The 17,500-nt window shown below is 38.7% G+C and overlaps 2 protein-coding genes across 3 annotated transcripts in view; one reads left to right on the forward strand and one right to left on the reverse strand.

The window, feature by feature from the left end:
- Positions 1-14,017, forward strand: part of LOC138012435 (uncharacterized) — a 46,435-nt gene extending 32,418 nt beyond the window's left edge. Inside the window, exons 5-10 of one of the 2 annotated variants that reach the window (XM_068859208.1) lie at positions 1,926-2,102; positions 2,906-2,993; positions 3,526-3,579; positions 4,100-4,198; positions 5,602-5,772; positions 13,843-14,017. In XM_068859208.1, coding sequence (XP_068715309.1) covers positions 1,926-2,102; positions 2,906-2,993; positions 3,526-3,579; positions 4,100-4,198; positions 5,602-5,772; positions 13,843-13,852 — 599 coding nt within the window. In that variant the 3' untranslated portion in view covers positions 13,853-14,017. The remainder of the gene's footprint in view (positions 1-1,925; positions 2,103-2,905; positions 2,994-3,525; positions 3,580-4,099; positions 4,199-5,601; positions 5,773-13,842) is intronic. The other variant, XM_068859209.1, reaches the window with a different exon arrangement.
- A 99-nt stretch (positions 14,018-14,116) lies between these two features.
- Positions 14,117-17,500, reverse strand: part of LOC138012436 (uncharacterized) — a 43,411-nt gene continuing 40,027 nt past the window's right edge. Inside the window, exons 9-10 of the mRNA XM_068859211.1 lie at positions 15,813-16,095; positions 14,117-14,831 (exon numbers count right to left, since the gene is read on the reverse strand). Of these exons, the coding sequence (XP_068715312.1) occupies positions 14,821-14,831; positions 15,813-16,095 (294 nt within the window). The 3' untranslated portion in view covers positions 14,117-14,820. The remainder of the gene's footprint in view (positions 14,832-15,812; positions 16,096-17,500) is intronic.

Raw genomic sequence — 17,500 nt, forward strand, 5'->3', positions numbered from 1 at the left:
ACTACGCACAATGACACCGGGTTGTAAGAGTGTGCGAGTATGGGTATAACTCACGAAAATAAATAGGGTACTTGGAGGCGTGCTCGTTTTTTCAATAAATAAGCTTGAAAATCGACAAGAATTTGTCAGACTAGTGAATAATAATGCAGCTTTTATTTCCAAAACGATGGAATTACCTGGTGATAAAGAGCCTCGGCTAGGAGAGTGAAATTTTGACTTTGCAGCAACAATGGTCAACCTCAAGAGTTAGGCGATTCTGACCTTTGTGTTGATTTCGCCATTTCTTGTAGAACAAAAACAAAAACCTGGTGTCTTCCCATCTTTTTGTTATAGATGTATTCTTTGTTTGAAGGGTTGTTAGTAACACGCAAGGTACACAGGCGGCCGCTGATATCAATGTGACTTTCGATTTTGCAATATACTTGTACAGCCAAAACTACAGCCAAAAATTGTATGTAGCAAAAAGATCCCCGCATTACCAGTCGTACGCCATGCGTGCCTATTTTAAATATTGTTTTTACACTTTAATGTGTTTTAATTAAGAAAAGCCCCATGGAGCACCATGAAATATGCAAGCAAAGTATGAGCTTAATCGAAAACTTAAAGAAATCGATATTTAATATATAGGTGAATCTTCTAATATGGAGCCTAAGGCATAAGGGGTACTCATTGCATTTCACAGCGTCATTTTGTTGGAAATTCTACCATTTATACTAAGAAAACCTTTATCCATATCACATTGTTGTCTTTTTGGCCAAAATTAACCTGGGACTCAATGACCTTAGATGCACGAGGATGCCAATAAGTGTCGTGAAGTGTCCCCTTGCTCTTTTCCCAAACTTCAACATCATTTTTGTCTCGGAATACAGACAATTAATGTCGCAAAGTGTCCCCCCTGGAAAATGCTGCTCCTCAAGTAAGAGCCTTTCTGCACTGTAGACGAAATTGTTTATTTGGTCAAATTTGCGGTCCGAAACTTCGGTTTGCAAGTGCGAATGGAATGTCTCGACTTGACACTTTATGGTTGAAGCGTCAAGTTTTGTTCCAGGTAAAACAGGAAAAAAGTCGAGGAAATGAAAAACTAGAGCAATACAGTCACACAAACGTGTATTTTGACGTGTCACGACCGGTCGCAATAAATTCAAGAAGACATCAAAGATATGCCAATCTCTTTAAAGATGTTTTCGATAGTCGGGAATTCTTCGTTCGGTGTGGTGAATCTTAAACCAAGACTGGTTAGGTCTTTGAGGGCTCCAGGAGTATGGATTGTATCTGTCTCCTACAGTGTGGAAACCCACACGTCATAAGTTGATCTCGAAGGCTTTGTTATTTCAAAAAACAGCACACCATGAGAAATATTCCTGCATAAAATTTGTGCTAAATTTAAGAGCAACAGGCATGCAAAAAGTTGAAGGATATGGCATACTCCATTCTTCCGCCAGATGAAATGTTTGGCGCGCTTCTTGCAAAGTGTTCACGGATTCAAATGACTGACAGATTTGTTGACCATTTGTGGTTTCAGTGCGGATAAAAAGTACGCACACAAAAAAAAATTGCCCTGGCAATTATTGTCCGTTCGTTTTGCCCAGGGCAATACAAAAATTCTCTGCTAGTGCGGAGAGGCCCGAAGGGTAAATTCCTGCATGAAATTTACCCTGACCCAAGAATAACGTACGCTAACCTTTTCCCTAGCCTTATTGTCAGAAATAGGTAGGACATGCTTTGACTTAAGAGAAACTTCATTTTGCATGTCAAAATTGGGCTCGCATCTAGTTACTTGCATTTCTGGACATATGCGTGTTCCTACGTAGAAAACCTATATGGAGATAAACGTTTGCTTCCTTGGTTGCATCCTACCATTTTATATATATATATATATATTTATTTATTTATGCATTTAGCTTTCTATCATGTTTGCCTCTTAGCAACATCGGCTCCCACCAATGTAACGACGGCAAAGAGGCCCGAAGTTAAGTCATCAACAACTACCATGGCTACTACAGTACAGTCGTCAAAAAGCACTACAGCTGAAACGTCAGCCAGTGATGATCCGACCAAAGAGGGAGAAAAGATGAATCAAAGGAAAAAATCAGACGAAAAGAGTAATTCCTCAAATTCAAACATTAGGTCATGTTGCGTCTGTTTGCGAAACCTTTGTTTCGTATTTTCCTACGCATCCCTTTCTTGGGGTTTCACATAAGATTAAGTCATCACAGGAAAATACGTTCTTGATTCCAGGAAAGAAAGAACAATACAAATTTGTAATCATCATTAGGGAAATTGTTATCTTCATAATCATCATCATCATGATCACTGTCGTTGTAATTCTCTTCTTTGTCATTTGGAAGCTTAAACGACGACTAAGGCTACAAGAATGGCAATTTAACATACAATTCCGCGTCATTCTGATTATTTAGCGACTATTCCAAGTCGTTCGGCATAGGAAGTCTACCAACTTTCCTTGAATAAATTGGTACAAACATTGTCAAAGTTTAGGGAGAAAAATGAAGTATTCCCTAATTAAGGTGCACAATTCCTTCACATAACCTGCGATTTGGTAATTTCATGTCGTCTATTGGAAGAGGATGGCAAAGGAATTCAATGAACGTGTGCATAGTCTTTGCTTTTGTTCATTACGCATGATGGAGAAATTAAGCAAACGCCAAACTTGAGATTTTCCAAAAATCAAAGGAACTTGTTTAATTTTCGCTCACTTCTTATCTGTTATCTAAAAATATCGTTAAACTTCTTAATCAGAATTTTTTTTTTCTAAAAGAACTCCAGCTGGCCGTTTGTCGTCGTGTGTTTATTTTCGAGCTCATAAAAGGCTCGGTCATATGTTACCCGTCCTTTGTTGTCTTCATTTGCACATCCGTTTATTGGTTTAATGTTGTATACTCGACAGGTGTCAATGTGATAGCAGTTGCCATTCCTTTGGTGTGTCTGGTCATTTTAGCCTCCTTTTTTGGAACTGCTTTCCTTTATTGGAAAAGGTAACTTATGTCTATTCTCTGGCCTCCGGCTCTCGTCCACACGAATAGGACGTTTTCAGTAGCGGAAAACGAAGATTTTTGAAAACGGGGCTTTATTGCATTCGTGTGGACGGGTGGAAACGTGAATTTTCAAACACGATGGCATCAGACGTTTGTAATACTAAAGGCCCATTATAAGACTTAAGTAATGAGGAATCCATCGGGTAGTTCAAACGTACAATTAAGCAACCAAGTATCTGACATATCGGATTCCCACACGGCAATCCTGCAAAAAAGCTGTAATGCGTTTTTTTTTGCTTTCTTTTTCTTACCTTAACTGATGGTTTTCCGTGTTTTAAATAAATAAAGAATAAAGTAAAGTAAGGGCAAATGCAAATCGAAATTCGAGTCGTTACGTTTTCACCTATTTGTGTGAACGGGCAAATGCGACGTATGGTTTTGAAAAGGAATCATTCTTTCAAACTAGTCATGTAGAAAGCAGAGTATTCATATCCCGTAACAAGGTTCTGTAAGTGCCCATGTTTTCATCCAGGAATAGGAGAAGACAAAGAGGGAACGGAAACTCCGGACAAGCAGTTTATTTCAGGTAAAGGACACTTTCCAATGTTGAATTCATTTTAATTGTACAATGCATAGTGATGAGTTATCGGCTTCAAGCTAATTTACACAGGCAGCTTGAGTTTCCACAAACCAGAAGTCAATAATAGGTTTCTGCGCAAACTTTCTTCCAGTTAGTAGCGTTTCGAAGACACTTCAAAACTGTCAATTCAAAACGTTTGCAAAATGGCGAGAGCTTTTTTTCGGTATGCTCAAGGATCTACCACGTCAAAGAAGCTATACAAATACAAATTATTTGGCAACATTTACCTTGTTTTTTTTTTCTTTTGTAAGCCGTGTTTGAGCAAATATATATGGGGCTTGACAGTTACTAGCGACAAATCCTTCCAGAGAGACATAAATCTTGATCAGAACCTGAAGTACACCACACAGGCTAAACACTTAAGGAGTTTAAATAAAATTTCAATGCACAGACGACATACAGCAGACGAAGGGACTGAAATAATCTAATTGAAAGAAAACATATTTACCATTGTCACTTTTTTTAGGCCAATGGAAGAAGAAACAATTAAGTCAGTTGGAAACCACTTCTATAATCAAATAGTGAAACCTATCGACGCGTTTAAAGACGAGGGAGAAAGTTACAGGTATAATGTAACGTCATCCATTGAGCTTTAAGTGCGCCATTTAAAACTACCTTTCTTTGCAGAAACATTCCGATGTATTAAATGAAGTAAAGAAAAACAGCTACAGTAGCTTGTACTAGACATAATGACTGGAGGGGAAGTATGAGTCGGGCCGATTTACACGATACGCTTTTGTCGCATGCGACAAGCTCACGACAGTCCTCCGACATTACTTACGACTGTTGCAGCGTTTTAAAACATGTTTTAAAATGCTACGACATTTTTTCTGACGAACACAGCAATCCTAAATCATGTTGTGGGCCTGTCGTAAGCCGTTGTCGCATGCGGCAAAGTCGTACCGTGTATAAATCGGCCCTAACATCAATCTTTTGAGATCTGAATAAACCATGGCGTTAACGAGCACAACCCCCACCCAAAAAAAAATAAATTAAAAAAAAAACAAACAAACAGAATTTCCTCAAATCAACGACGTGAACTGCTCAACTTTGTGATGATAGGGTAGATGGTGAGAGGGTAGAGCACGTGCTAACACAGTGACAATTTTCACTTTTATCGATTAGGCTTTCTCTTACAATTTGTTCGAGGACAACAAGTGGACATTTTACACGTCAAGCGATTTCCAATAATATGAAAGTCATCAAAATCATGGTATATATTTTACGCTGACATTCTTGTTATCTTCGAATTAGTGTCTTCAACATCTATGAGGCGACGTCAACAAAAATGTTACCTCCAAATCGAACTTTTCTCTATCGTAAGTCTTTTGCGACTATCCCATCTCGTTCAAGTTGGTGTAAAATTCTACTTACATTGTCGTCAAAACCTTAAATTTGGCGATTTCACGTCGTTGTTACGTAGAGTAACGAAAAAACAATAATTATGTGCTAAAATGTGGTGGTTGTCGTCGTTTCTTAAACTCCCTAACTTGACTGATTTTACGTCGTTGTTGCGTAGATTACCAAAGAAACATAATGGTGCTAAATGCGTGCATACTGCACGTCAAGCAAGGATTGTTTTTCCTCTTGTAGCCAATAATAATTCGCTCTGACGAAGGGCTAACGCTCGAAACGTCAGCTTTTAGAATCTCTGTACGGTGGCCAATTTACATTATCAACTCCGTTGATAAAACCAAATTTTTGTATACTACTTCCCCACCGACGCAGCACCACAGTTTCTTTAGAAACTACCCCTTCATTCAATAATAATATTGTTTTGTGGCACGACCGTTGCGTCAACCGTCGTCATTTTCTCAAACACACTAATTATGGGAGGAAAACCTACGCAAGCGCTAAGAGATGGTTAATCGTTTTCACAATCTAAGGAGACAGCCTATCTTTCAAAAATGCTGCTTCCAGAGTTTCCTCCCTTTGATTATTAATTGTACATTTTGTATGTCTTGGCAGTAATTTCACCAAAGAACATACATCATGTCCCGAAAATGCAGACGAGTTCTATGCGGAGGTTCAAGAAGGGGAAGGAGGAATAAAGAATGGCACTTACACGGAGCAGCAAAATGAAAACCCGTTATACGAAAGTGCAGGCAATGACACAATGGGAAACCCTATTTATGACAGGTTTGTAGCAAGTGCCACTACGACGAAAATTTTTGGTTTTCTTTTCGAATTTTTTCAATGTCAATTAAGTCAATATGTTCAAAATAATACAATGCATTTAAATTTGGAACGATGGAAGCGAGATAGGTCGGGAAATAGCGAGCCAAAAACCGCTAAAAATCTGTCCGCCATAATTCGGACGGCATTGGAGAAGCCAGCGATATTTTGTAAGCGGTCTTCACGCAAGACTTGGCTGGTGACGTCATACGCTTATCGCTCCGTGGGCGTTTGACAAAGCGAACAGGGCGATCAAGGAGTAATGTATATAATATCAGCAAAAAGCAACTCGGCGATCTCTCACATCTCATAGACAATTAGCCGAGTTTATTTTGAACGTTGCGCGTGACTTCAGACCCCAGGCGATCCAGCTAGACCCAACCCTTTTACTTGCTCACGGTCATTTGCCGTTCGAGTAATAGACCACTTTTATAAATGGCGACCTACTTTATGTTCATTTGTATTTATGTTAATTAGACTTACTGCCCTCATTTCGAAACAAATATTATTTTAAAATTTGCTCGTCGTAGCGAGGCTAGCTAGGCTTATTAGCACTAAAACAAAAGAATATTTCATTTGGCCGCCATTGTGAAAGAGGTCTATGGCGGACAGCGAAAACCGAAAAACTACGTTACAATTATCATACTTTTCGTGGGAATTTTGCGATAAAAATTGGCATGATACCTATTGAGTACGTCTATTTTCAAAATCTAGAGAAAAAAGGACATGCAAAATTTAGTGGCACTTTAAAGAAGGAAAGGAAATAGGTGGTAAAAGGCAGTGAGAGGGGGGGGGGGGGGAAGGAAACGGAAAGGGTAGTGCTGTTGTAAGAACAAAGTTAAGTTATATTTCAGTGAGATGGCTTTTTTCTTTGTCAATCACAGTGCAGTATTTATATTTATGATGTCTACAACTATGAATTCCATATTTTATGTAGGACTTAAGTGCGAGAAAAATATCTTAGTTTGACCCCTAGGGTCTCAAGGAGTCACCCATGCATGGACAAGTAAAATATAGTCTGCCATTAGACCCGAATAAAATCTGGGCCTCATCAGTGCAGTGCTGATGTCTAGGATGGAGGTTAAGCTTATAAAGCCACCCCAAATATCCCACACTGTAGTAAATCTAAGCCATGCCAGAGTGCACAAACTAGCGAGCTAGTGAGCATGCGCAATTGCTAGCGGCAATAAGCATGTGTAAGAAAGAACTGTGTAGCCTTAACAGAAGAAACGATTTAGCAAGTTCATGCCCCCACACAAACCGATATGTACTCCGGAAATTTAGAGTAACGTAACGTAACGTAATCACCTTATATCATGTTTTGTTACCTAGATGCTCCTTCAATGTAACGCATTTACTATAACAACCATTAAAATTTCCGTATTTAACTGCCAGCTTTCCAATTTCAACAGTTCAGTCGTTAAAATTGCCTGATGAGCGTGGTAGTTGTACCATACGAAACAGCTCTGTAGCATTAAAACGATGGTTACTCGTGAGACCTAAACTTGTGTGAGGTCATATATATTTCATCAGCTATTAAAGTGCTCAATAGGTAAACTAGAGCAACGTATATTTGTAGAGTTGGATTATTTGGTCGAAGACATTTGCTGCTACTCAGAGTTTCATGCTCCTTGCGGAGCAATCATCAGACAACTACCAAAAATAACGGATACGAAAGATGGTATACAAAATTTGAAAATACAGAACAATGCCTACTGGCGTGACGGGCAGAAATGTGATTGGTTAAGCTAAGCGAGTACGTTCTTTAACAAGAATTTCTTAGAATGTCTACAATTAGATATCAGTTCGCTTCTGTTGTTCAGCGTTGACATATTGGGTTTATAGATAATAAAATACCTTTCCCATAAACTCAAATTGTCCATTTCTTCCTGCTTCCTGGTTGAACATTCCAAGCCCTGCTCACATTCAATCCACCGTTTCAATCGATCGTGGTCCATTGTCCTTCCAGTGGTCGCTGTAAGACTCCACGAGTCAACCAGTATATAACACGGCGAATTGTTACGAAACCACAAGCTTGTCTCAAACAACGAAGAGGGAAGGAGTTACCACTGTTGGCGGGCCACAACGCAGCACTCCCTCCTTCGTTGGATTCCTTTAACGAGGACCTACTCTTCGATTAACGGAAAAAGCGCGGAAACACCTATCTTCTAAATACGAGATGTAGGAGACATGTGGATGATGGAAACAATGGACCACGATCTATATATATATCTATATATATAATTTGCACTGAAATTCTCTTGCCAGGAGAGGGGGTCTAGATCCTGCCTCCTTCCCAACTCTTTTAACGGAACCTCCCTTGCGGTTTCGCTGTGGAAATTAAGGATGGACACTTATGGTTGGGTGTCGATCCAGCCGTCTCAACCAAAACAAGCCCTTTTCCGGACCGGTTTCGACTTAATGTCTTCTTCAGCGGAGTTTTACAGTTTCAGCTTGTCCGGTCGCTTACGCGGCATTGGACTTAATGCATTAACTTGTTATCTACATTCTTGCTGTATGGGGGGTTAAACCAGATGATGTTTCATTTATATAAACTGTGCAATTAAACAATTATATCTATTACGTCAGTGTGACGTCGATAATTTGACAAACAAGCAGTTTTAGTTTCAAACGAAATGATGTTTCATTAAAATAAATGTCTCCATTCTGTCCCTTGTTGGACCCTGCGATCGCATTTTGTCTCTCTTAAATGTTCTTGCTGCTTCTGCCTCTTCGTCATCTGTTTGCCACTTGACAATTATATAGCTGAAACTGTTACATGCGATTTTGGCTTATACAGAGATGACTGCCTCGGGATATCCAAAGCACCAACACGGCAAACCGAGCTCATCAAAAAAGATCTGTGCGGTATTTTCAGAAATTACAATCGAGGCCAACAAAAACACCGTAAATTTTCTAGATGTCACCCTCAACCTGTCTAATGGGAAATACATGGCCTACACCAAACCCGGAAACATCCCACTCTAAGTCAACAAGAAATCAAATCATCCACCTCGCAATATCGAAAACATTCCGAAATCCATCAACAAACGTTTGTCCGATATCTCAATTGATGAACATTTGTTTAACGAAGCGGCACCTCTTTATTAGAAAGCCCTCGATGACAGCGGATACAATCACCGGCTCGCATTCACACCAAGAATTACACAGTCTTCGAGCTCCACCAGAAGGAACCGCCACAGGAACATCATTTGGTACAACCCACCTTTTAGCAAGAACGTGGCTACAAACGTTGGACGAACGTTCCTTAAGATCCTCGACGAAGAGTTCCTTGAAAGTCATGTATTACACAAAATCTTCAACCGCAACACAGTAAAGATCAGCTACTGTTGCATGCCCAACCTCAAGCAGAAGATCGATGGTAACAATAAATCAACGTTACTGAAAACATCTACACCACCAGTTTTGAAAGCATGCAACTGCCGAATACCAGCAGACTGCCCTATGGCCGGGAATTGCCTTATATCATCCGTGGTTTACCAAGCAACAGTGACACCTGAGGATAACAGGCCAGCCCAAACTTATGTTGTACTCACTGAGAACTCTTTTAAAACAAGATTTGCCAATCACAAATCTTCTTTCAACAACCCCGACAAGAGACTCAGTACAGAGCTCAGTAAGCATGTTTGGTGTTTGAAGGAAGAAAGATTGAAATTTAAGATCACCTGGAAAATTGTTTTTGAAGTTCATACTTAATCAAAACATGTTTCAGATGAAACATAATCCATATAACATGAATAATTAAGGATGAAGGCGAGAACAGCTTAAACAGGTTGGTTTTTTTTCTCTTGTCGCCTTCATCCTTAATTATTCATGTTATAACTTACTTTGTTACACTACTTATTGCACAACTTCACTTTATTCCTCATTGTACAACTGACAATGGATGATGTTTCATCCGAAACATGTCTTGATTAAATATAAATTAAAAAAACATCGCGCCTCTCAGAAATTCCTTCCAACAAGGAATTTTTGAAAAATCTAAAGGAATATACAAACACGCCCTCAACAAGAGCGGCTACAATAACAAATTTTACCTACAGAAAAACACTTCCAGAAACCAAACACCGCGAAAATAGGCCCAGAAACATCACCTTTTGCAATCATCCGTACAGCCAAAATGCCAAAACCAACGTTGGAAAGTGCTTCCTTTCCTTCATCGACAATCACTTTCCCAAATCAAATTCTCGGCGCAAAATTTTCAACCGAAACTCTCTCAAACATATCTATAGCTGCATGAACAATGTAAAAGCCCTTATCTCTAACCACAACAAGGCCGTCATTAACAAGTCATCAAACTCACCCGTTCCAACTATCAACACTTCCAATTGCTACGACAAGGGGTTCTGCCCTATGGACGGAAAGTGCAACGAGCGGAATGTCATATATCAAGCGGAAGTATCAACATCGCACTCAAGGCAAACCTACATTGGTCTTTGCGACACATCGTTCAAATCGCGTTACAGAAACCACACATGTTCCTTTAGGAATGAATGCTACAGAAATTCCACTGAACGTAGTAAATATGTATGGAGCTTGAAAGACAAGAAAGTTGATTATAAAATTAAATGGCGCATCATTGTTAAACATGCGAGATCGTATTCAAATGTTACGAAGAAGTGTAATTTGTGTTGTGGGAAAAGTACTATAAAATTCGAGACCGAATATGGCGACCCTGAACAACACAAATGAACTTGTATCGAGTAGCAGACGCATAGAAATTCCTTCTTAAGAGCATAATCACTTAAGGCTATAAGATTCATTTCAGTTAGGAATTTACTGCAAATTGGTTGTCTTGTTTAACCGTTACTATACCAAGAACGAATATCGCTACCGCTTTTTTTCGAAATCACTATATAACACCATGTATTACTTCTTTCTGGCAGTTGCCTGATGATTGCTTTGTAAGAAGCATGAAACTCAGAGTAGCAAATAAATGTTTTTGACATATATTGTGTAAAAAACGGTCCGTGGAAAAAAGCAACCTTTTTTACAAGTATGTAATTGTAAGACAGCTGCTTTCTTATGTAAAAAAAAGCTGCACTTTTACAATTATATAATCGAAAGAAGGCTGCTTTCCTATGTAAAAATGCTGCACTTTTACAATTATATATTTGCAAAAATGGCTGCTTTCTAACAGAAATATCTGTTTGTAGGAAAAAACAGCTTTGACATGTACAGCACCTTACATAATTAAGCAAACCGGCTTTTATAACGGTTACTGTTGCTGTTAAACCATTGCTTTAGGGTGCCGAGTAGTACCTTCATATTTTATTTTTCTGAAACCAATGAAAAAAGCCGAGAGCTCTTTCTACTGAAATACCGTGGTGACGTGATTTTTTATAGCCTATGTTAGCCATACACATATCCTTTATTGACGACATCACAAACCCTGAGTTGGATTCCTGATGAAGTCCAAGAACGTCTCAAATCGATTGGTACTTTACCGACCACGGTACTTTACTTTACCGACCACGTTTGTCTGAAGACCTTCAGCTCTATGTATTTATATGCTATGTATTTATTGTTCCATGTTGGAGTGAAACTATTGAACTAAACCACTATTAGCGGAAATTCAAAAGAAACTTCTTAATCGATGTCGGCCATCAAGAATCGACAAGATAAAAGTAAGACTCCAGAAAGAACGTCCGCGGCTCAGTCGCTTACGAATAATGACATGACACCGGGACGATCTGCGGAGGCGAAGCAGGATGGCGTTTTAAGAGCGAATGTCAGTACGGGTCGAGAATCGCCGGACATAACCAAAAAATCAAATTCCATTTTATTTTACCAAAAGATACCTTTAGGTGGGTAGTACTGGCCTGTACATAACCTTCCAAAGATTTATGCTAGTGTCCTTATTATTATTATTATTATTATTATTATTTTGTTTTTTTGGTTTGTACTAGCCATAAGTATTATTTTTTGCTAGAAATCACTTTCCCAAGCCTTTCATAAGTGCCGCAATTCGAAAAACCGTTTACATGTCACGTCTTGTATACAATTCAGTTTTGTTATTTCTCCCGAAGTTGTCCAGTGTTAGGTTTCCCTTAAATTGCTTTCACAAACTTCTCCTCAACTTAAGCTGTTTATTTCATTTGCGATCCTCCTGGGTGTGATACGCTGTTGGCTCAAGGGACCTACGCTTTTCATAGCTATGATTCAAGCTCTTAACCCCCTCCAGCCTCAACAATTCGACTTATAGATTTCACTCATCTCTAACGGCGAACTATATTTTAACTGGATTTACAAAAATATATCTCCTGATGCTGGAATAATTACTTAGCACTTTCAAATGCAGAACAAAACTATTGCTTCTCATAGCTATGATTGGAGCTCGGAACAAACTGTGACCCCCTCCAGCCTCAACCACGCCACTAATAAATTTTCACTCATGTCTAACTGCGGACTATATTTTACAGGTCCATTCATAGGTGACCCCTTGGTATCTTAAGGGTCAAACTAAGATGTTTTTCTGACTTGCACTAATTAACTCCTATAGAAAAGATGGATTCTGGGTCATTTTAAACTTGTAGGCATTCGATTCCTGCAAAGCCCTGTCACATAAACACTGACTGCGACAGGGGTGGCGCAGTGGCGGCCCAGGTTCGGTTCATGACCCGAAGCCATAAATGGGTTGAGTTTGTGTTGGTTCTCTACCCTGCTCCGAGGGTTTTTTCTCCGGGTTCTCCGGTTTTCCTCCCTCAGCAAAAACATGCATTAACTGATTCCAGCTGGCTGTAAGCTGTGCTCCAAGGTCACGAATGGACCGTATAGCGGCAGCCATAGGCACCATAATATGCTTTCGGTTCGACCTTGTTGAGCTGAGTCGTTTCTGTACTTGCGACGGCGATTAACGTTACAATTATTATTATTATTATTATTATTATTATTGTTATTATTATAATAAATTATTATTATTATTATTATTATTATTATTATTATTATTATTATTATCATTCTCATTATTACATGAAAGTTAGAAATTTCAAGGCAAATGAAAGGTATAGACTAAATATTATACAGGAGAAAGGAACACATGCCGTGCATTTTACCTTTCGACACACCCATCCGAAAAATTGGTTATCATTATTATTATTATTGTTATTATTTCTATTATTATTATTATCGTAGTTTATTGTGTAAAACATTAATATGCATTTTTACATGAATTTGTTGAACCGCACGAGTTTCAAAAGAAACAAGCACACCCTCAGCGAGTGAATGGAAAAGGCAAAAAAACCATTTCAGAGTCAACTGTCAATAGCCAGTGAATAGGAATCACGCTAAAATTAGCAACCATAAAAAAAGACTTTGTCAGTTCAAGGTCAAAAAGCAAAAAATTCTCTTTGCGATGTTGCAGTTGATAGCTTTTCTTCTATAATTCATACACAGCTCCGTTTAAATGCTTGTGAGCTAAATTAATATTTATTTAAAATAGGACGTAAAGAGTTATCATCCCGCTTCTGTGGTTTTAATACAGAGGTTGTAAAGCATTTTTTTTCCTTAAGTGGCCTTTGTTTGCTGCTTCCCGTCATAAACTGCTCTCCTCTGATGCTCAGATATAAGCATGAATTTGCATTTGAAAAGATTTGCCCGCATTAGCCTCCATTTCCTGCTAGATCCAGTCCAATCGTGAGAATTCGAAAATGATCTATTGTATGGGTTTTGTTGTTTTTGACTGGGTGCGTATCTCTTTCTTATGATGAAAAGAAGGCTTTATTGTTTGCTTGTGCAGACGTTTGTCTTCGATTCTAACCGATTTCATGCAACGGAATAAGTGTATATTTATGCTACTAGTAAACAATATGTTTCTTTGTGATCTGTACGCTCTTTTTACCGTCTTACTCCCATAATGAAATGCATGTATACTCGAAGTAAGCCCCCTCGGTGAGTGTTTGTAACTCTTGAGGCAAACTTCGTGTTTAAATATTGTTTAAATAAAAGAAAAGAAAATAAAATAAAAGAATACTTTGCACTGTTTTAAATTTCAGTTATCATATTCTCTTTCAGCTCCACTTGAACTACGAATGCGCCGAAGAGAATTATTCGCTCAGAAGTCCTTCTCATAACCTCACAGATTATGGTTAAATAAAATCCGTGTACCTTATCTATTTCTTTCATAACGTGAAACGATTATTATTATTTTTTTGGAAGTAAAGTTCAATCAGTCAATCAATCAATCAAATAGTTGTGTTATCAATTCATTTATTCCCCAGCAAACGTTAATTGTGAGCAAAAGGACTTGACATTTCATTAAACTCATTGTTGCAGTTTTCTGTTCATAACGCCCATGTAGTAAAGAGGCTATCCTTTCTTTACGCAAGGGAGTCTCCAACATGCGATATGGGAATGGCTCAATTCTTAGCACCTAATCAATACGCACGTACTGTATAGTCAATGCACAGACTACCATTTTTCCAGTTTATATACAAAGTCTCCTGTTTCCCAAAACCTTGGGATGAAACCCAACCAAATGGCAACTGCTAGAAAACCTTGGCCTACGTTCCCAAGTAAGCAAGCAAAAAATTACAGTTTCCTCTCGCTTACATCCCTTGTACAGCCTGAAGTCTTCGTACCAGTTTGACTGGTGAAATGTGAATTTGGTCATTACATTTTCAGTTCATCTAATCGACAATAACATCCTAATGACGCAAACAGTACCCGCAAGGCTGCTAGTTGGACTGGGAACAACATCCAGAGCTCACTCGATTTGCGACCCCGAATGGAGGTTTGAAAAGTAGTAGTTCTTCAAAGAGCCTTTACTTGTATCTCTTCCCATGCATTAAAACGGAATGACCTTCACAGGATACAGGTTACAAAAACTATAGCCGCAATGTGCCGAGATACCGTTTACAACTAAAAAAAGGCAAAGGAAGTAAAACTATTTAAACGCATTTTTTTGTGGAATGCGTTCTGACCAGCTGAAGAAACATCTCAAGGCTTTCTTTACGTTGAGACACTTCGTTGTAAAGGCCAGTTTACTTTGAGTCAACTTTTTTCTGAAATAAAAAAAAAGTATGCATCAGAAAGACGCAAACATCTCGCAATAGAGAAAACAGACAAAGCTGCATTATATTATTTCACTTCAGTTGGTACTGACGCTAAAATATTAGCCTTCCTTCGGAAGGGGGAAGAACGAGCTCTGGCTGTAGTCTTTTTTCTATTACGAGTTGGGAGGGTGAAGGGGGGTTATTATATCCTTCTTAATAAGAGTGAATAAAGATTGTTGTTGTATTTCATTTTAGTACTGTAGGGAACTTGTGATATAATTTTTTTTTCTTTTTCGCTGTAAGGAAGTCCAGAAGTTATAATTTTAAGATAGACCGAAGACTCGCAGCGGCTCTTTCATAACTTCATTATCTAAATAAAGAGATCAATAATCTCTTCATTTGGCTCATGAAAATTGCCTGCTGCGAGTTTTCAGTCTATATTCAAATTATTACTTCTTTGCATAAGAATCACGGAGGGTTGGAGGGCCCCGAAGCTACAGCAAGGAATTTCCTTGGAAAGAGCGACAGTAAATTCACTATTGTAATCATTACTACTGGACACCCGTAGTCAGGAATGGCACATGCAGAGATAGAAGTATGGTAGTCATGGAGGGGTGTGTGCGACAGTTGACAAGAAGGCACAAACCGGCGAAACAAAAATTTCCGACAGTGCTTGTTTGTATAAGTCACTAAAAGCACTGCAAAATGGCGTACAGCACTGCTCTCAAACTGATGCGGTGACATTTTGTTACCGTTAAGTTTCTTTTGCACTGCTAAACGTACTGTTCAGGTGGTTTAGGAACCTCTTCTGCGGTGGCAACGTCTCTTGGTGGTCGTAATGCAAGACTTATTTTTAAATCTGATAACTAAAGTAACGTCAGCACGTGGTTGCATCCACAGCACGGTCTTGCGTGCTGCAAAACTGGGTGTCATTTCCACCAAGAACATCGTTTACTAGTACAGGCAACTTAAACACTTTATAATAAATACCTTCTGACACTTTAACAGATACTGTAAAACACATCTCCCCTTCAAGGCTGAATGAAAGTCTCTTCAGTGAACTATTCAAGCTATCCAATGTCGATGATCGCTTCTCTATTGGGAATTTATTTTTTAACTTTTCATGCGTGATGGGGAGCTCTGATTCACGTAGCTTTGTGCCTAATGACGTTTCGGCGGCTTTTGTTTCCTCAAGTTGTTCCAGCGGGGAGTCAATGATATCCAAACCAGCTTCCGGAAACTTTTCCAATGGGTTCATAGTAATCAACTTGTTCTATCAGGCAGAGAAAAATGCATTGTAAGAAAAATATCGACTTGTATATTGTAATCCTGGGAGTTATGCATGCATTCAGCTTATTATCATTATCATTATCGTTATCATTATCATTATCATTATCATTATTATTATTAGAGCGGTTTTCAATTGAGTGTCGAAAGTAATTAGTGAATTACATTGGTTTTGCCTTACTTCACTTCAAAGTTCTCGCGCCACTTTTCCAACCAACCCGTGCACATTGTCACGCGCTTTGAATCGGCTAGATGTAATTACTTCGATTTGTGATTGGTTTATTGGATTTTCTCCGTCCTTTTTGAATGGCCAAACTTATTACTTTGGTTTTGGTTTTACGACCCTCGATTGAAACTCGCTGTATCATTATCATTATCATCATCATCATCATCATCATCATCATCATCACTATCATTATCATTATTATTATTATTATTATTATGATTATTATTATTATTATTATTATTATTATTAGTAGTAGTAGTAGTAGTAGTAGTAGTAGTAGTAGTAGTAGTCAGGGGCGGATCCAGCATTTTTTGAAAGTGGGGGCCGAACAAGAATACTAATCAGCGCGCGTTAGCGCGCCTCAGTAGCGCCTTAGGCGCTACTTTCTAGGGGGGTCTGGGGGCATGCCCCCTCCCCCCCCCCCCCCAGAAATTTTTGAAAATTTGGGTACACTTACATGCACTCTGTTGCAATCTGGAACGTAATGTATCAGGATTCCATATATTGAATAAAATTATAAGTTATGGTTATAATGATGCATGGTTTTAGACTCTTCGCTTCAAAGTCACAATATATATATAATTATATATATAGGCATTAAGATTTTACGTTGTTACAGTCTCTGTAAGTTAGGTTGACTGTAGACAAGTATTTCGCATCCAGTCTTCTTCCTCATTTCGAAAGGATAATATTAGCGCCTGTAAGTTGAAAGTTTATTCGCACAACTTTGGTCATACTATTAGCGAAAAATCACGCTTTAGCTAAAAAAATCAAAAGCTCCAACAGACTGCTTACAAAATGATAAAATTATTGTATATTTTGACAAAAAAAAAATCTCCGACGAACTGAAAGGGGGGGCCGCGACCGCCTCGGCCCCCCCACCCCCCCCTAAATCCGCCCCTGGTAGTAGTAGTAGTAGTAGTAGTAGTAGTAGTAGTAGTAGTAGTAGTAGTAGTAGTAGTAGTAGTAGTAGTAGTAGTAGTACGTGATTTCTTGCGATAGTAAAGGTGAAATTTGGGAGGCTAATTACTCAGTACTCCAATCCTTTGCGCAAAACTACGTCCCGCTTAAAATTAAACTTAACAACAAATGAAATTCAATTGCATCATCCATTACGGTACCGGTATTGAAGTTGCAATCAACGTCAGCTAGAGCCGATGCCTCT

This window comes from Montipora foliosa, chromosome 8 (genome assembly GCF_036669935.1).
Source record: "Montipora foliosa isolate CH-2021 chromosome 8, ASM3666993v2, whole genome shotgun sequence".
NCBI classification, from domain to species: domain Eukaryota; kingdom Metazoa; phylum Cnidaria; class Anthozoa; order Scleractinia; family Acroporidae; genus Montipora; species Montipora foliosa.